This window comes from Balaenoptera musculus, chromosome 11, assembly GCF_009873245.2.
Source record: "Balaenoptera musculus isolate JJ_BM4_2016_0621 chromosome 11, mBalMus1.pri.v3, whole genome shotgun sequence".
Classification (NCBI taxonomy): Eukaryota; Metazoa; Chordata; class Mammalia; order Artiodactyla; family Balaenopteridae; genus Balaenoptera; species Balaenoptera musculus.
This window is the reverse complement of record NC_045795.1, coordinates 72,977,884-72,997,463: the sequence shown is the minus strand read 5'-3', so window position 1 is coordinate 72,997,463 and position 19,580 is coordinate 72,977,884. Positions and strand designations below refer to the sequence as shown.

The following is a 19,580-nucleotide window of genomic DNA, read 5'->3' as shown; positions in this document are numbered from 1 at the left end:
GGGGACACTGCCTGCCCCACCCCACCCCCAGCAGCTGAGTACCCTGGGGAGGAGCTCACACACTTGGGCTTGGAAGCGGGGAGGAAGGCTGTGAGCCGGCAGGAGAGCAGAACCACCACACTGTTCGGAGAAGCGCTACAGGGCAGGCCTGTGTATCCTAAAGATAGAAACTGCTTTGTGTTTGTGTAGTTTTGAGAAAAAGAGGCAGCTCTTAGGGCCAGAGCCATTGATTTTGAGCCTAGAATGGGTTTCAGACTTTGACCTGGCTAGATAAATTCTGGAAGCTCCAACATTCTAAATGAATTCATCTCTTCTTGTGCCTTACTTATTCCTTTTCTTTGTAATTTTTTTTTTTTTTACTGAAGTATAGTTGATGTAAATATTATATACAATATTATATAATATTATATAAGTTACAGGTGCACAATATAGTGATTCACAATTTTTAAAGGTTATAATCCATTTATAGTTATTATAAAATATTGGCTATATTCCCTGTGTTGTACAATATGTCCTGGTAGCTTATTTTATGCATCATAGTTTGCGCCTTATTGATTCTTAACCCTCCTTCCTGTCATTCAAGTTCTCAGTCACTCTGTGCCCACAAGGCCCTGTTCTCCCTCCTCCAGCTCTCCAGATATGAAACTTCCCTCTCTCTACAGTCATGCTCACAGGCTGGGTTTCTACAAAACGCCAGCTCTCTCTTAAAAAGTATTGCTTAAAATGATAAACTTCAAGCAAGAAGGGCTAGAATTCTCTTGCAAGGCATTCATAGCTTATACTTGACAGTAGTTTACTGCTTATAAAGCCCTGTTGTGTACATTATCTACCTCATAAAGACCAGACATTCTCTTAAAAGACAGCTTCAAAGTACGGAAATTACTTGCCCAAGGCCACCTGGAAAGTGGTGGAGCTACGACCCAAGCCCGGGGTTTCTAACTGTTCTTTTGGAGCTCTTTTCACGCCAGCCAAGCAGAGCGTTTAGCAGCACAGGCCCTGTAGTGCACCTGAGGCAGCAGGTGCTCAGGAGAAATCAAGGAGATGAGCAAAGACAGAACCAAGTTTAAATCCTGGCTCTAGTATCCCCCACTTGTGTGACCTTGGTCAAAGTCCTTTAACGCCACTAGTGCCTCAATTTCTTTGTCTGTAAAATGGAGCTGTAAGTATAATCCCTGCTCATTGGATAGGGAGGTATTCATGAGGATTAAATAAAACAGTAACTATAAATCACTTAGAACAGTGCCTAGCACAGAAGAAGCACTCAAAAGATGTTAAACACAATTATTAACAGCAACAACAGTAATAATTTGGGTCTCCTGCTTACTAAGCTTTCCCCAAATACTCTTCTGCAAATCTTTTGTTTAAACACACACACACACACACAATGGCAAGGCAACAGGTCTGTCTCCTCCCAAAGGGAGGGTAGGAGCAAGTATCTGTGTGTAAATTAGGCCCGTCTAAACCACTCAGCTCCATGAATACAGAGTGTAAACACTAGTTGGTGACACTGACCATGATGTAAGTCAAGATAAAGTATATTAAAGTTCTTGAAAGAATGATCTTCTAGAGGCAGGAAACAGAAACTTAAGCAAAAAAAGAAAGTGCTAGGAATGTTCTCACTGAAAAAAAAAAAAAAAAAAAAGGGTTTTAGAGACTCCCACCCTACCTGATGGAATTGCCAGCACACTTAAGGAAATATTTCTCCCATCAATTTGGTAAGGATTTCAAGAAGAGGCCCACGGCGGGGAAGTGCAGTAAGAAACAGGAGAGGCCCCAGTCCTTACACAAATGCTGGAAAGGGGCTCATGAGAGTAAGACCCCTTCGCTTAGAAACATCTGTCACTTCTGCCCCGTCCCGAAAGCAACTGAGCTGAAGACCACCCTCAGCTACCACGAATGTGCTTAAAATTGATACTTTCAGGAAGAAAGGCAATGCTGTCAAACTGAACTTGCCTCAGTTGATCTACTACTGAACAAACTGCCAAAGGGCGGGGTCCACAGTGGGTTTAGAGGATGCTTGATTAGAACTGTGAGATAGTCTCCTCTGACCCCCACGCTTTTGCCTTCTACAGAGGACATAACCCAAACCCAGACACGGAAAGTGACTCACTCAAGGTCTCTCAGTAACTAACAGTGTCCTGAGGGCTTACTGTGTATCAGGCGCTGTTCTAACTCCATGGGCATGGAACTCTCTGGACCTTCGTTAGAAACCCACTAGGCAGGCACTGTTATTATCCTCCTTTACAAATGGGAAACTGATGCCGAAAGCTCAGCCTCTCTGTACACCACTGCCAAATCAAATCTCGGGGACAGAGTTTTGGGTGAAGTAGAAAAGGATAGCTTTATTACTTTGCCAGGCAAACGGGGACACAGCAGGCTCCTGCCTGGAGAAACTATGTGTCCCCACCCCAGAGGATCTGATGAAGGGTTTGATAACAACAGGTCCAAGGGTGGAGTCTCTGACAAGATTAGGGCGTGTGCAGGACTTTCACTTCCTTAATCTCATCTCAGGTGGTTTCCTGGCTGCTCCTCCCGTGATTAGCAACTCTTCCAATCTGCCCTTTGGAACTCAGGGAAGGTCATGGAGCCTGGAGTCTTGCCTACAAGAAACAGGGGACAAAAGGGCCTCCGTGCCCGGGAGCCCCACAGGGCCTCACTCGGTTTCAAAACCTGAAGCCCAGGGAGGTCAAGTATCTTCTCCAAGGTCCTGGAACTAGCAAGTGGTGATCCTCAAGTTCAGGTTCTGCAGCCCAAGGTGTAGTTCCCAAGGGCTCCCAGATCGAGTTGTGTTTGAGATGCTACCTTTAGCAGAAATTCTTTTTCTAAACTAGCCCTTGAAAATGAAGAATTTTCCTTCATTTCTTGAGAAAATTGCATTTTATCATAAAGCTGGAAGACACTATGCTTGACTTAGTTCCCAGATAAACCATAAATGTGGCCTAGAAGTAAAGACATAAATTGGAGTAAATGTGATTCCAGCAATAAGACAGGCAGCATCCAGAGAGGCGGCAACATAGATGAGCCCAATGAGAAGCCTGGCCTCCTGTCCTGGAAGGAAAAGGACCAGTCTAACTAAGCAAGGGCTTCCAAGCCAGAAGTTGCCACCCGTAGGCTGAGAGCCTTGCCCTCACCCAGCAGAGACCATGAAGGCAGACCAAGTCCAAGCAAATCCACCCATAAGGATTTACTGAGCATCTCGCATGGGTACGGTAGCATGAGACTATCACCTGTTTGTAGCTCCCTGATGCCTTGTACAGAACAGAAGCTCGAGATGTCACTTTGTTGGTGGACTAGTTTTTTCAGGTGGAGATTCTCTATTTAAGAAGGGGAACTACTGGGAGAAAAAAATTACCACGGGTGGAGCCCAAGGAAAGCACTTGCTTGAACTGTATCTATCATTTTGGAGCTCCTGAGAGGTGCTGGCAATGTGAGGCCACCTCAGCTGGGGCCTTGTCTGCCTGCTCATCTCTGTGACCCAGCGCTTAGCACAGTGCTGGGCACACAGCAGCTCTCAATAAATGCATCTCCAGTAGCTGAATGAATAAACTCACCATGGGTGGCTCGCTTTGGGCCTGAAATGCTAGGTTGATAGGCAAATACTAGCTATTATTTTTATGAGACGCGTTACAATAAATAACCAGCAGAGGTCAGAGTACAGTCTCTGGGGCTGAATCAATCATTTCATCAATAAAACATTAAAGGACATAAAGGAAAAGAGGGAGCCAATACTTGCTGGGAAGCTCCCATTTCTGCCAGGCATCGTGCCTGTGGCCTCACATATGTTTCCCTCTGAATCTTTACAACTCCCCTTCAGGATAGGGAGCTATCCACCCAACTGCTCCCTCTTGCCTCAGATGAAGTTTTTTCCAACCTTGAGTCTAATTACAAAAGATTCCTCTTTTTCTTCTTGTTCTAAAAGTTACCTCATCTCATGCAAACCTGCTACTGTATGAGAATCCTCCCACTGAGAACTCAGGTCAATTAGAGGATTCATCAAAAATAATCCATATAGACTGAATCCTCCAAGGCGTTTAAAAATGAGCACTGGCAGGTAACTTCCCACCTCCAATGCACCCAGCAAGGTGCTCTGAGCTACCGGAGAGACACCTCATTTGTTAAAGGAGGCTTCATGGATTCTCACTATTAATTCTCTCCAGTTTCCTTAATATGTCTAAGTGGTGTGAAATTAATATCCTATCTTCTAGAAAATGCCTCAGCATGATCTGGGCAGTGGCTCCCCCGAAATTTCTGATCGGCCTATACAGGTCACCTCTACAAAAGGCAGAGAAGTCTATTTCCTATGTTGATCAATATTTGGAAGCTTTCTTGTAAAATCTGCTGACAAAGTCAGACAGGAAATAGAATATTATCCCCCATCAGCCAGGTACTTTGCTATTAAAATAGGCCCTGGGCCCAGAACACTCGACAGCAAACTACCAGTGACCAGGCTCGGCCAGCAGGGAGAGGCACCCACCAGACAGACGCGAGGCCTTCAAACCAGTCCCCTTACATCTGACTGTTGTTTTGGGGGGTTTTTTTGGAAGGTCAGTTGGAAGCATTTGAGAGCTGTTGGGTAATGCTCTTGGTAGCTCCTGGGCACCACTTTAAGCCTTAATGAATATGGTGTCATCAACTCATAAATCAACCCCAGCCCATGACTCTCCCTCCAGACAGCTGCAGCAGCTCTTCCAAGCACAGCCAGCCGAAAAGTTCTGAGTGGCAGAACCGACTTCGCTGACATCCAGAACATCTGGTTCAGTTAAGAAGTGAAAGGAGATACTGGTGCCCCAGTGTGTTTTTATGAGGCTTGCAAAATGGTTAGGAGAGAGATATTAGTTCAAAAAAAAAGAAGAAAGATAGCATTATGAGGCCACTCCACAGAATTAGAGATAATTTTTATAAGTATTCCCTGAAATAAACTCTTTTTACATTTTTCAAACAAAACTCCCAGTATCTATCTGATTTAAGTCACAAAGGCAAAACAAAGGCTAGCTAGCCACAGAAAAATATTCAGGTGATGAAATGCAGAGCAGAATAAAGCACAAATAGTTATCAGGAAATCAGAAGCTCGGTGGGTAGTTCACTCCCATACCCAGGCATTTCACCAGCTGTGCTCTGTGACAAAGCCGACACTGTGGCTGGGCTCCCTGAGGAGAGAGCCCTGGCAGGACCGGGCCCCTGGGCAGCAGCGCGATTGTTTTGTTCAGCTGAGCGCGTACCCACACAGGCTGTGATCTGAGGAGCCTGCGTGAGGGAGGTTTTTCAGCAGAGAGCGAGCTGGAGGTGGGGGCGGTGAGCAGCCCTGAAGCCGACCATCCCGCTCCCTGTGAAATCCGACTTTAGAGACCTGGACCCTCGTCTCTCCCAAGTGACACTGCTAATCTGCACTCCCACCGGTCTCTCTGGAGGAGGCTGGTCCCCTCTGACCCCTGAAATGTTTGGGCCAAGGTGAGAAGAGAAAGCCCCACCCTTCTCCCCGGCTGGTGCAGAAGGGGAGGAAGGCAGGTTACTCTGCCTCCTCACTAACCTGCTGTGGAGGGTGGAGTCGGCGATGACGGGGATGTGAGAGGTGAGCTGGCCCCAGATCCTGCTGAGAGAAAACACAGAGAAACCCTCATGGGGACCAAAGGAAGACATCTGGAGCTTGGCCGGAGCCGGCACCCACCACTGTCTGAGAATCTGCCCTTGGCTGAGTGTGTGAGCCTTGTGGGAAAAAGCGAGGTGGGGCAGAGAATTCAGGGACGGGACCCCTGACCACAGGCGTCCAGCCAGCTTCCTTCCCCAGGCCTTGTTGCCTCCCACTGCTCCCCACAGCCTGCCTGGTTTGAAACCAACTTTGTGCAATCCAATGGCTTATGCAACTGGCTGCAGTGTCTCTTCCTGACCCAACCCCTGTCCTCGGGTAATGAAGGACAAATGACAGTGCCACAGCAGTAGAGGTGACAGAGAGGTGCAGAGCAATCTGGTGGAGGCCTCTCCAAAAGAAGCGAGAGTTCCCCACAGCATCCACCCAGGAATACTCTCTGTGGAAGTTCCATTTTACCAGCAGGCATATTCAATTGATTAGGATCAGCCTACTCAGTGTGTGGATTTCCCAGGCCTTTTCTTACCTGAAATTCAGTAAATACCATTATCTACATTAAAATAATGTGCATATTCCCATACGTTGCACGCTTTTTCTGGACCTAGTAACCTTTTTATATTTCAAATATTGCCAAATTCCCAGTGTCTCCTCCATTGCTCAGAAATCCCCAGAATACATCCTCCTGGCTTGACATGGAAGTAGCCCAATGAGCAGACGGAAGCTCCCACATAAGCCCCCTCCCCCACATGGCGGTCCTATCAAGGGGTTACCAAAGCTCCTGGGGGGCTGAGGCCATGCCCCTGAGAAGCCACTAGCTGTCCTGGGGCAGCCTCCCACCACCTCACGCACACCCACAGGACGTGGGGGGCACAGCACGGACACTGAGCACGAGGAGAATGTCCTAATGAAACCACACCTCCCTCCAGCTGAATACCCTTCCACTATCTGCAATCTCCTCTCGCCTCCCGATAAAAGGGAGAGGTGTTTCACTGAAAAAGATGGTGAAAGTCAACCCATCCTGATATCATACTGCTGGTAGTGCTAACACAGATTTGAAGGGGGGAGAAGGTTTGAATTTGTGATTCCAGTGGGGTCTGGAGATGATCTATACATTTCCATCAACTGCTACTTTGCTTTCCTAAACTCCTTGAGGTGGTGTCTGGGAGTCCTTGGCGTCCCATCCAGCTGCATCTGGCAAAGAGGCTTGCAGGCAGGCAGGGCCTCAGGAAGGTGGAGTACACCAAGCCAGGCTTTCTCTGCTTTATAAAGAAGTAGATGCTGGACAGAGTGCCTGCCAGGGTGACAGGCTAGTTGGAGACACGAGTCTCAGCCTAGTGATGACAATGACTGGCCCATGTCCATCCCATCAACCATGGAGAAAACAGACCTCCAACTCTGAAATTACCCGCCGGCCACAACAGCCTCCAGCCCCTTCTCCTTTCCCAGCCTCCATCCCCAAGGAGCCTGCCTTGGTCCTCACAGGGACCTTCAGGGCCTGGAGCCTCCCCTCCTTCTCTTCCCTCCTAGCTCTTCCCTCCAGAGCCCGTCTCTGGCTTGGCTCTCCAAGCAGTGGTGCTGGCATGATTCCCACCCTCCCTCTGGAGTCTATGATCTTCTTCCATCCCAACTCTCCCAATTTCAGCTCTACCCACACTGCCTGCATTCTCTGGCTATGGCTAGACCAGCCTTCAGGTCTTGCGAACCCCTCACTTCTTCTTCTCTTGCCCCTGGCAGATGTCTTCCTCACTGACTTCCCTGAGAAGACCTGAGAAGGCATGAGCTGTGAACACCCTCAATTTCCTCCCTTCCTTCCACTTTTAAACACCTCTAACTCTTCACCTACCCCTCCTGGCTCCTGACACCAGGAAGGGATGGATGGGTTTCCTCCAAGAGACTGACAGCTGGGCTCTTGATGCTAACCCTTTGACCCCCAGCCCCCTCACTCCCCCCAACAATCACTCTCTCTTTTGCATCTTCAACTTCTCCGTCTCTCCTTGGTCCTTATCCTGCCTGGAAGTATATGCAGCTATCCCTCAACCTAAAAAAACCCTCCCCTTCCTTTGGCCCTCCAGGGCTAAACCAAAGCTGCCCCTGTTAGGATGAAACCTTCCCTTCTCTATGTGGAACTCTACTTCACAGACCATAAGGCAGAAGAACTAGAAGGTCCCAAGGGATCACTTGATCTGATTTCCAAAGATGGGGACATTAAGGCCCAAAGCCAGCAGGGCTGGGCAAGGGGCATCCGGGAGTGACAGCAAGGATGGCCAACTCATGACACTGCACTCTGTGCCATCTTGGCCCTTCTGGAATGTTGCTTTTTGCGATCCCCACACACTATAGAGGCCTTTCCTTGATGCAGGAGGGCATATCCTTCTGCCACGTGGGGACCAAGCAGAGGGCAGGATTTAGGGCCATTTCAGTTCCTATAGACTCTGTTGATAAACAGGACGCCTTGCATTGTAAGCTGCGTGGGTTTTTCTTCCAGGGCTGAAGCTGCCATCAGTGAGGAGGCTGGATACCCAGTGAGCTCTGAGGTGCCTTCTAGCACTTGAGTCCTGTGAGCCTCTGAATGCTGTGGCAATCCTTCCCCGGGGACAGAGTTCTTTTGTTCTCTGCATTGGTCACCACACTGCCCAGGAAAACCCAAGAACCCTTGACTCCTGGTCCTAACCTTTGGGACCTGGGCCCCACTACAACCTGTAACCAGTTACCTGAATTATTGGAGTTGCTGTATTTTGCTGAATGCTCTTCACTATTTTCAACAGCAGATCGTTTTGACTTCTTTAAAAGTAAAAAATGGAGGGGGAAAAGCAAAGAATAAACATACCAGAATAAAAACATTTTCCAGGCATAGTTAAACTAGCTACACACAAAGTCATATTTGGCCTCATAACTTAATACAGTGAAGAAGCCACAAGCCAAAACTAAAGGGAGAAATAAAACCAAGAATGCTGAGTTTACTCTCTCAGGCCAGTCATTCCCCGCAATTACATTAAGGCCATAATCAGCCCAGCAAGCCAGGAAACTCTATGGTCCATTTCTCTGCTGCTATTATATGGCTTTTCTTTCAGAAGCTGCAAACCAGTCATCTGGAAATGGTTTTAGCTTTCATGGAGATAAAGCACAGAATCTGTCATTAACTAAATGGGCACCATTAACCTAGAACTTTCTTCACATGTAGTCAGGAATTCGCAAGAAAGAATTCAGAGAGACACCAGACTTACCTTTCGAGCTAAGATCTTCCTCTTTTTTCTTTCTTCTTCGGATCCATGGTGAGACTGAGCTCTCGTCAGTCTTCGATGCTGGTGGATCTTTAAGAGACCACAATTCACCACAACTGTAAGCATGTCCTACACTAATGAAAATCTCTAACATGTTTTGCCAAATCAAATCATTTGGATGAAAAATCTTTCCTTGCTCAGCCTGTCTGCCTCCAAGCTTGGGCCTGGATGTCTGGGAGAAGAGTGTGCCAGCAGAGGAAGACCATTCTCTCTCCCCGAGTTTCCTTCCTGCCTTTCTCTCTCTTACGGAAAATGAGTGTGGTCCCCAGCACCTTTAGGGCATGGAGCATGTGTGCCCCACCACCGCCCAGTCTGTCCTGATCAAAAAGGATGACCGCTCTTTGTGGACATGTCTGTTTCCCCCACAGGCTGAGCTCCTTGAGGGTAGGACTGTGAAGTACTCGGCTATCTCGCAGCATTGAACATGGAGCCTGGTCCAGAGCAAGTGTGCAAGAACTGTTTATGGAATGAACACTCAGTTACAAGTAAATCACTGTGATCACCACAGCAGAGGATGGGGACACTAAAAGATCAAAAAGCAATGAGGAACTATTAGCAATTTACCTGTTTCTGTTCTTCAATTAGCCTCTTTTCTATACATTCTTTGGCAATTCTCAATGCCTCTTTTAACTTTGTGGGGATCTGAAAGAAGAGAAAGTACATAATCTATTGAGTAAAATAGCTGGAGAGTCTCTCAAGTCCCAGTTTGAATGAAAAACAGTTGCTAGTCAAGGAAGAGGACACCTGGAATGAAATCAGTTACAAGCTGTCCACTTGACTCCTATCCTGGCCACTTTTGGTATCCCCAAACACACTCACCTCATGAGCATGCTTTAGCAATAAATATGTAAAACTAACACATAAAGAAGCATGATGTATGTTTCAAGTATTTAAAGTTATTCTCAAGGAACCGCAAATTGCCAAAATAATCCTGAAAAAGAAGATGGAAACTGGAGGCCTCACGCTCCCTGATTTCAAAATGTATTACAAAGCTACAGAAAACAGTGTGATACTGGCAATAAAGACAGATACACAGACCAATGGAACAAACAGAGAGCCCAGAAATTAACCCTCATGCCAAAAGCACACAGTGGGAAAAGGACAGTTTCTTCAATAAATGGTGCTGGTAAAACTGGATATCTACATGCAAAAGAATGAAGCTGGACCCCTACCTTACACTGTATGCAAAAATTAACTCAAAATTGGATTAAAGACCTAAACCTAAGACCTAAAAACATAAAACTCCTAGAGGAAAACACAGGGAGAAAGCTTTGTGATAATGGATTTGGCAATAATTTCTTGGACAGGACACCGAAAGCACAGGCAACAAAAGCCAAAATAGACAAATGGGACTGCATCAAGCTTAAAACTTCTGAACATCAAAGGAAACAATCAACAGAGTGAAAAGGCAACCTACGAAATAGGAGAAAATAATTGGAAATCATACATCTGATAAGGGGTTAATATCCAGAATATATAAAGAACTCCTACAACTCAAAAACAAAAACATAAGTAATCAATTATAAAATGGACTTGTCACCAAAAATGGATTATGCCACAATAAACCTGAAAAAAAAAATAAAGAGCAGAAAATCAAAGGAAAAAAATGGCAAAGGACCTAAACAGACACTTCTCCAATGAAGATACACAAATGGCCAACAAGCATATGGAAAGATGATCAACATCTCCAATCATGACAGAAATGCAAACCAAAACCACAATGAGATATCACCTCACGTATTAGGATGGTAACTATCAAAAAAACGGAAAATAACAAATGTTGGTGAGGATGGAAAAAACTGGAACACTTGTACACTAATGGCGGGAATGTAAAATGGCACAGCAGCTATGGAAAATAGTATAGAAGTTCCTCAAAAAAATCTAAAAATAGAATTACCATATGATCCAGCAATCCTACTTCTGGGTATATATCCAAAAGAATTGAAAGCAGGATATCAAAGCATACCCCACGTTCACTGAAGCATTATTCACAATAGCCAAGGGATGGAAGAAACCCAAATGTCCATCGATAGATGAAGGGATAAATAAAATGTGGTAATATACACACAGGGGAATATTATTCAGCCTTAAAAAGGAAAGAAGTACTGTCACATGCTTATAACATGGATGAACTTTGAGGACATTATACTGGGTGAGATAAGCCTGTCACAAAAGGACAAATCCTGTATGATTCCACTTATATGAGATATCTAAAAGGTAAAATGTGTTTGCCAAAGGGCTGGGGGTGGAAAAATTGGGAGTTGTACTTAAGATGGTTCTCGAGTTTTGGTTTGCAAGATGAAAAAGTTCCAGAGATCTGTTACACGACAATGTGAATACACTTCACACCACTGAGCTGTACACTTAAAAATGGCTAAGAGGATACATTTTACATGATGTTTTTATCATAATTACAAACAAAAAAATATACAAAGCTTACTGGAACACACACACACAAATTCAAGTAATTATAATATTTTATAACTTCAGAGGGATTTTCTCTGTGAAAGACTTACTTCCTCCCTCCCTCCCTCCCTCCCTTCCTTCCTTTCTTTCTTAAGACTTATTTTCTGAATTTCACAAGATTAAGTTTTTTCCTACTGGAAGATGCTATTAACAAAAGCTTAGTGTGGTTCTGAGCTTGTCATTTCTTAATTTACTAGTTTTTCAAACCATGAGGAGTTCAGGCCTAGAAAACAGACACCCAGACCATGTTCAACTTTTTGTCTCTATTATTCTTTTAAAAATTTAAGTTTAGGGGACTTCACTGGTGGTCCAGTGGTTAAGAATCTGCCTTCCAGTGCAGAGGACGCGGGTCCGATCCCTGGTCGGGGAACTACCATCCCACATGCTGCGGGGCAACTACTGAGCCCGTGTGCCTCAACTAGAGAGCCTGCGTGCCACAAACTACAGAGCCCATGCGCTCTGGAACCTGCATGCCACAACTAGAGAGAAGCCTGCACGCCACAACGAAGAGCCTGCATGCCACAACTAAGATCCGACGCGGCCAAAAACAAATAAATAAATAAAATGAATATTAAAAAATTTTTAAGTTTAAAAAAGTTTTGAGTAGGTAATACACAGTGATATGGTTCAAAACTCAGAAGGCATAAAAAGGGTATATCCACAGTAAAAAACATCCCACCTAGTCCCCCACCATGGAGGCAACCAACATCACCAGTCTCTTGTGTATCTTTGCAGAAAGAAAACAGACATACAAGAGATTAACGCTGGTTTTTAAGATCACAGTGTCTTTGCTGCAGGCTCTCTGGCTTGGAGGAAGAACAAGGGCTGATGATGACCCCTGGGCTGGACTACTAGGGTTGAGGAGAGCATATTTATTTACAAGGCTGAATGCATTTCCGGAAGAGTTTCAGTAAAGAAGACATGAATTTAAAAGTTTTTTTTTCCTACATCAGATCCAAAGAAGCTATTACTGTCAGAACTCCTCTAACTGGCAAAACAGGACAGAGGAAAGCTTCTCCCTTGCCTATAAGTCTTCTGACCCCACCTTGTTTGGGGTTTTCTTTCTTTTTTTTCCCCCCTAAATGTAATTTCTTCGTAAGAGTTTTACAGGTTTTGGGGGAATAGAGAGAGGAGAAAGAGAAATACCCTTCATCTCACTACCCAAAACAACGCTAACAGTGAGCGCCCAGCCCTGAACTAGGCGTTCTCAGGGATCATCTCAGTTGTCCAGTGACAACAGACAAGTTTTACTCACCAATTCTACACAACGAGTAAACGTAGACCCAAAGAATAGGTCCTTGCCCATATATCAGTGGCTCTCAAATGAGGGTGATTTTGCCCCCGTCCCCTCCCTAGGGGACAGCTGGCTGCATCTGGAGGCAGTTTTCACGGTCACACAGTTGGGGGGTGGAATGGGAGTACTACTTGTATCTAGTGCGTACAGGCCAGGGGTGCTCAACATCCCACAACGCACAGCAGAGCCCCAGCAACAAAGAACAGCTACCTGGCCCAAAGTGTCAAAGGTCATGGCTGAGAAGCCCTGCCTTAGATAAATGGCTGGTATCATGAAAGCAAAGCAAGGCATCAACCTGGTTTGAGGGAGTTCCAAAGCCCCTGCTCTTTTTTTTTTTTTTTTTTTTCCTTTTTTTAAATTGGGGTATAGTTATTTCACAATGTTGGGTTAGTTTCTACTGTACAGCGAAGTGGAGTTCCCTGTGCTATATACAGCAGGTTCTCATTAGTTATCTATCTTATACATATTAGTGTATACATGTCAACCCCAATCTCCCAACTCATGCCACCCCCGGTTTCCCCCCTTGGTGTCCATACATTTGTTCCAAAGCCCCTGCTCTTTTCACAACACCGCATAACACTGCCACTTCCCAGGAGACTTCCTTCCAGGCCTTATTCTAGACAGAGGTATTTTTTTTTACACACTATATTTTATATCCTGTTTTTTTCCCTTAGCCCAAATAATAATCATTTTCCAGGCTACTACAGTGTCTTTATAAATTTTACTTTTATTAGATAAAACACATTTAATCCAATACATGTACTTAAATTATTAAGCTATTCCCTCATTATAGGATATTTAGATTATTTGCCATGTTTCTTTATGTAAAATAAAGAAGGCTGCTGGCCATTCCCGTTCCACAAGGATTAAGCTGCAACCCATTGCAATTGCCCTCCGAAGCTTCGCCCTGGGGGGAATTCAGGGTGGAGAAAAACAGGAAGCATTCGGTGGTGCTTTGGATATACAGGACCCTAGAGAGTTAAGATGCCTATCTAAGGAAAAATTTCAATGACCCCAGATTCTTGGCATCTTTCATAAATAGAAAAACACTAAAATCATTAACTTGAGATGTCTGTCTTCTGTGATTAGCAGTAATCTTTTTATGCTTGACATGTTTTTTTCTAGCAAAAAGTTCATATATATCTGGCCCCTCCCCTGCCTCTTCATAGCTCCTTAGAGCTATCAGAGAGGCTGTCTCCCGGCTATTGTCCTCAGTAAGGTCCCCAAATAAAAACACTCTTAAGTGTGCGTTTTTCCAGTCCACACTTATAAATACTGTACCTTCTTTTTTTTTGATTAAAAAAGCGCTAACTTTCCAAGTACACATTTATGTCACAAACCAAGAAATGATATAATTTGCTTTACCTTAAACTGTGGCTTTTCAGAAGTAGTTAGCAGAACATCACTGAATAATCTGTAAAGAAAAGAAACAAACAAAAATATCTTTCTTAAACCAGGTGCACTCCCAGAACAGGATCAAAGCAGAATGAGACATCTTTTGCCCATCAGGTCCCCCCCAACATCCTCCAGCCCCGGGCCAACCCACCATCTCGTGTTTATCAAACTCAAAGGAGTTTCTGGGCCACCCAAGGTGACCTCCAGAAACCCGCCACTCCCCACCATCTCAGAGCTCTCCAGGGGGAGTGGGTCACCCATGTAGGGGAGGTGATTTCCCCACTGAGGGGTGACAGTCTTCTCATGCTACATAGTGAATTAATTCACATTTTGAAAAGAAATTTGCACATTATTTATTGTATTTATATTATATTGCAAATAATATATGCAGTAGATAGTTCTAAACAGAATAATTGGCTTTCCTTTTTTTTTTTTGCCCCAGAGGAGGATAAAATTTATTCTAGAGCTCAATATAATAAAAACATGAGAGTAAATAAAAAAGGAATTGTACTGATTGGAATCCAACGAGAAAATAATTTTCTTCTAAGAAAAGTAGTGTTTCTCATGCTCTCTTAAAAAGAAACAGCAGCTCTGGGAGAATATCAATTCTCTCTTCAAAAGTGTGTTTTTTGTTTTTTGTTTCTATAAAGGGAGTTATTTATTTTTTTAATAAATTTATTTTATTTATTTATTTTTTGCTGTGTTGGGTCTTCGTTGCTGCGTGCGGGCTTTCTCTCTAGTTGTGGCGAGCGGGGGCTACTCTTTGTTGAGGTGTGCAGGCTTCTCATTGCGGTGGCTTGTCTTGTTGCAGAGCACAGGCTCTAGGCTCACGGGCTTCAGTAGTTGCGGCATGCGGGCTCAGTAGTTGTGGCTCGCAGGCTCTAGAGTGCAGGCTCAGCAGTTGTGGCACACGGGCCTAGTTGCTCTGCAGCATGTGGGATCTTCCCAGACCAGGGATCGAACCTGTGTCCCCTGCATTGGCAGGCGGATTCTCAATCACTGTGCCACCGGGGAGGCCCAAAAGTGTGTTATTAAAAACAATAGCATGAGGAATTCTGAACTGTTTTGGCTAAAACAGGTCAGAGAATTTAAATGGTTGTCTGGGCAGTGCCCAAAAGGCTCTAAGTAAGTCTTTCCTTGAACAGTCCCCCTTTTTAAAAAACAGGAACTACATCACAAGTAGAAGTGACAGGGTTAACTTTTCCACACAGCACTCCCTGGGCGGCCTGGAGGTGGACACATAACTCTCCCCCTCAAGGCCGAGGGTCCACTTATTTCCAGACAACACATTTTGAACTGAACAGAGTTCACACCTCTCCAAGTGCTGTCTCAAGGCTGAAGCCCACATGGTAGAAAGACTTAAGTGAAGAAAAATTATCTGGATTCACTTTAGAACTGGAAGACTGGGAGAAAAATGTAAGAGCTTTGGAGCAGGGGGTGCGACTACAAACCCAAGTAAATTAACGTGGATACAAGCTGTTCCCTAACTACAAATGCATATGTTCTAAAAGTGTGTGTGAAAATTGTTTTGTTTCCCTGACTAGATCTATTTTTCCACGTTTACACTGTTATTAATGGTGGCTGGTTCAGGGAGGGAGGCACCAGTGTCAGTCAAACATTAGGAAGTCACATCCACGTGGCGGGGGCTTGGGCTGCTCTGTCCATCACAGCCTCCCCAGGGCCGAGGACAGCGCCGGAGCTGGAGTAGACTTCCCCTAACACAGGGAATCTGAAGTTATCACCGCCTCCTCTGACCTCGGGCTGTATGTACCTCAAGCTGTCCCGCCTTATTTCCCCATACAATTGTTTCCCAAATACATCTGTTTACAGAGCACTGGGTAAGTCGCAAGGCACAGAGTATAAGCTGAATCAATAGTAAGCATAACTAAGATTTAATAAGCTCTGCTTTAGTAACAGGCACTGTACTAGGAATCATCGCAATAAATCCTCCCAACAGCCCTCTGAGGTGGGGGCTATTATTGTCCCCATTTATAGATGAGGAAACTCAGCTTCCAGAGGTTAGGAAACCTGCCCAAGGTCACCCAGGTAGAAGTGGTAAGGCTGGGCCCACCCCCAGGTCTGTCTAACCTCAGACACATGCTTCTTAACCACCCTGCTGCCCTTCCATGAAGGAATAGAAAACATACCTAAAGGAAAGGCCCCAAAGCACTCTGTCACCCACCTCAATTGACTATTCATAACCCTGTTTAAAGGAGAATGTCTTCTGAGCTCTACGCCCCAGCACAGTGCCTGGTACACGTCAGACGTTAGATACGTGTTACCCAGTGAGTAAATGAACACACAAGTGCAGGGGAGGCCAGAGACACGCTGCCCTCCTCCGAGAGGCCAGACCCTCCCCAGCCAGCGGCTAGTGAAGCAGCCACAGCCGTGGGCCACGCGGTACACTGAAACAGGGTGGCCCCCCTTCACTACCTCCCAAGCGGGAAGTCCACGTATACGATGCCAACATGGACAGGGAGAGACACACGTGAAGATGACACTGATGTGAAGAGACAGCAGTCAGGCTATGGTGCAGGGAGGTCACAAGGAAAGGTCAGGACATCATGCGGCAAGTGACCGTCAGCAAGCAGGTCACGGTGACTCTGCGGGGATGCTGTTGAGTCTCTACCAGGACCAGACACTTGGGCTAGTGGTCAACACAGTTAGGAAGGTTACAGCCAAGGTGTGGGATTGACTTACGGCATCTGTAAGAGCCGGGAGACGGTGGGCATGCCATTTTTACAGGCTTCACAAGACAGCGTAGACTCCAACACGGCCACTTGAAATGAACAGATACACATTTTAGTTCCACAGGACATGCTGGCAAATCCACTTGGTGATGAAAAGTTTGACACCGCTTTGCAACAACTGTCTGCGGGCTGATCAGGACAGTGTCAAAACTCTTCACGCACAGACAGATGGCACGCGTGCCGGGGAGGCGGATGCTGGCAACACTGACACCACTGACGCCTCAAAAGAAATGGTTCAGGAGCCACATGCTGACAGAAAGCTAAATATACTCCAGAGATAACTGGAGGAGGGATTCTAGATATCATCCACAAATACATTTGCTCTCTGAAAAGAGAAGTAAACACTACACAGAAGTAAAATTCTGAACCTGAGGGACATTTCTCTGCTTGCCTGCTTTTAGTCAAAACCATCACACGAAATGCCAACTGTTAGTATCGCACCATCCCACACCTTGGATGATGTAAACAAAAGCAGCCAGATTTTTCTACTTGCAGGTAACTGTTCAGTTTCAGCTGTTCTGTTCAAACTCAACCCAAAGAAGTCTCGGGGCCTGTTCTCTGGAACCATCTCATTTGATACAAAGCTAACACTGGTGGAGGGTTGCCCCGCATGCCTGGAAGGCACAGTGGTCCAAGACCTGCCCTGCCCTCCCCTCCCTCTGCTCTGGCAGTGAGTTCTGAGCTGGCTGTGGAGGGGATGAAAGGGTCCCAGGAAGACTCTGCACCAGTCCTCACATCCCTTCTTCTTACAGGTGCCCACCCATCCCCGCACTCGCTTCAGCCCCCTCAGTAATGCTAGAAGAGCTCCTGAATCCAAGGTGCCAGGTATCTGCATTCCTGTCTGCCTTTCCTAGCCCTGGGCTTGCCAGGCTCTCCTCTACCACGTGTCTAGCCTGTGGCTGTCCTCGCAGGTCTCTCTCCAGCTTTGGTCTGACTCCTGACACCTGCCTGAGTCCGCAAGACTGGCTGCAAGTTGCCTGCTCCTGGCTCCTGCTTCTATATCAGACTCAGTCTGGCCATACTTCTCTTCACATCCTCTTGCTTCCAAAGTTCTAATGCATGTTATAAAATGTCCCCTGAGGTTTCAGATAGCCTGAAAAATAGACAAGCTCTCTGAATTTTCAGGGAAATGCATTTAAGGAAGTCACTCAAATTACTTTTATACGAGTAAGACTTTCTGGCTGTGGAACGTAGCAACTTCCTCTGGGTCTTTCCTGGACTCTGGAAAGAGGGTGAGTAGCTCTGCACATTACGAGGGCCCAGAAGGCCCCTCCACACCCCATACTGACCCACAGCCATAGACGGTGCAGGAGGGAAGGAGTCTACAGGCACTGAGTCTGGCGGTCGTCCGTAAGTCATTTCATACAGTAAGTGGCCAAAGCAGTGGACGTCCACACTCTCCAATGTCTGCAGAAGAAAAGAGAGCAGCAGCATATTTGGCCTTTGCTTTGGCTTTGTGAATCCCAAGCCTCCTGCCCTGGGCTTCCACTAGGAAACATGGCCCAGGGGCAACCCCACTCACAACTGGTAGTGATGACCCAATTCCAAAGCCTTTTGTAAAAGCTCACAAAGCATTGCTCTGACCAAAGGTCTTGGTCCTACCCTCCATGGTATTCCAGTCACTGGTTCTATGCCCTCCTTGTCCCAGCTACCACCTCAACTAGCCTCTCGGAGATACAGCAGTGCTGTGGGAGAACAGCGCCAACAGGCATGCCTACCCCAACTGTACCTGTCACTGCTTTGTGCATATTTCTTACAGTGGCAGATCATGCATCCTGCCATGGGGATAATTTATACCTAAAAATAAACCTGCTGTTTCATGACTTTCAGCAACTTACATTGATTTTCCTGAATTGTGAGAAATAAGATCGGTAGAAGGAAGGAAGGCCCAACAAGGAATTCTCAAGGTCCAGCAGCCGGCAAGTGTCCCCTTCCAGCATCACGTTGGAAGCATGAAGATGCCCATAAGGGAATCCCTTGTCATGGAGAAACTTCAGTACCTATTAAAAAATAGGTAGAGGTCACATTCCCCCCCGCAACTCGTTCAGATACAAGACAGGTTAAACTTTGCTTTTTCAGTCAATATATTTTGAAACAAAACCAAACCGGTCACTAGGGAGATTCCTAGAAAAAAACTGAACAAGATAGCTGAGTTATCTTGGCACCAAGATAAAGATCAACCGAAAATAACACAAAAGTTGGTACTCACACAATAAAGTTCTTAAATCAGACACTAACTTAGGAATTTCCAATAGCTAAGCTTTTGGAACTGTGTTGATCTAAATTACTGCCTTAGTCTCAAATATTTGCTTTTTGGGATAAAATATGACAATGCCACCAGTTTATAAGCCATCAGACAACTTAAACTACTTTGGATATTGCCTGAGATCTTTCCCAAAAGAGTATGGTGAGGCGGGGTGAAATTCCAACGCAACTCAAACAAAAATTAAATAACTCTTACCTCTAATATTTGCCGCCCATATGTTTTTATTTGCTGGAGTTCAAGGCCTTGAATCTTCTTAGGGTTGCAGTACTTCCTTAGGAATGGGTCTTTTGGTTTTGCCTTTGGAAAGGAACAAAGAGCACATAAGAAGGCAGTAGACTGGCCGAATTCTACACATGGCCTCCCTGAACAAGCAGGACGCTAAGAGGCTGGGGGGCGCCAGATGAGTCCAGCTGGCAGGATGTGGGCTTTTAAATACAGCAGTCTGCACAGTTAATAGAAAGAGGCTGACCTGGGTTCCAGCCTTTCTCTAGTCCAGTGAAGACGCCAAAGTCTTGTATACTGTTAGAATTCTTCAGTATTGCTT

General features: G+C 45.6%; 1 protein-coding gene across 8 annotated transcripts in view; it reads right to left on the bottom strand.

Annotated features, from left to right (window-relative positions):
* PXK (PX domain containing serine/threonine kinase like) overlaps window positions 1-19,580 on the bottom strand; it is a 76,135-nt gene that overhangs the window by 6,683 nt on the left and 49,872 nt on the right. For 4 of the 8 annotated variants that reach the window (XM_036870661.1, XM_036870654.1, XM_036870657.1 and 1 more), the window contains 9 exons: window positions 19,232-19,333; window positions 18,609-18,770; window positions 18,060-18,177; window positions 16,721-16,799; window positions 13,991-14,039; window positions 9,430-9,507; window positions 8,809-8,895; window positions 8,296-8,365; window positions 5,528-5,590 (listed from right to left, as the gene is read on the bottom strand). In XM_036870661.1, coding sequence (XP_036726556.1) covers window positions 5,528-5,590; window positions 8,296-8,365; window positions 8,809-8,895; window positions 9,430-9,507; window positions 13,991-14,039; window positions 16,721-16,799; window positions 18,060-18,177; window positions 18,609-18,770; window positions 19,232-19,333 — 808 coding nt within the window. The remainder of the gene's footprint in view (window positions 1-5,527; window positions 5,591-8,295; window positions 8,366-8,808; window positions 8,896-9,429; window positions 9,508-13,990; window positions 14,040-16,720; window positions 16,800-18,059; window positions 18,178-18,608; window positions 18,771-19,231; window positions 19,334-19,580) is intronic. The other 4 variants (XM_036870662.1, XM_036870659.1, XM_036870658.1 and 1 more) reach the window with 1 other exon arrangement.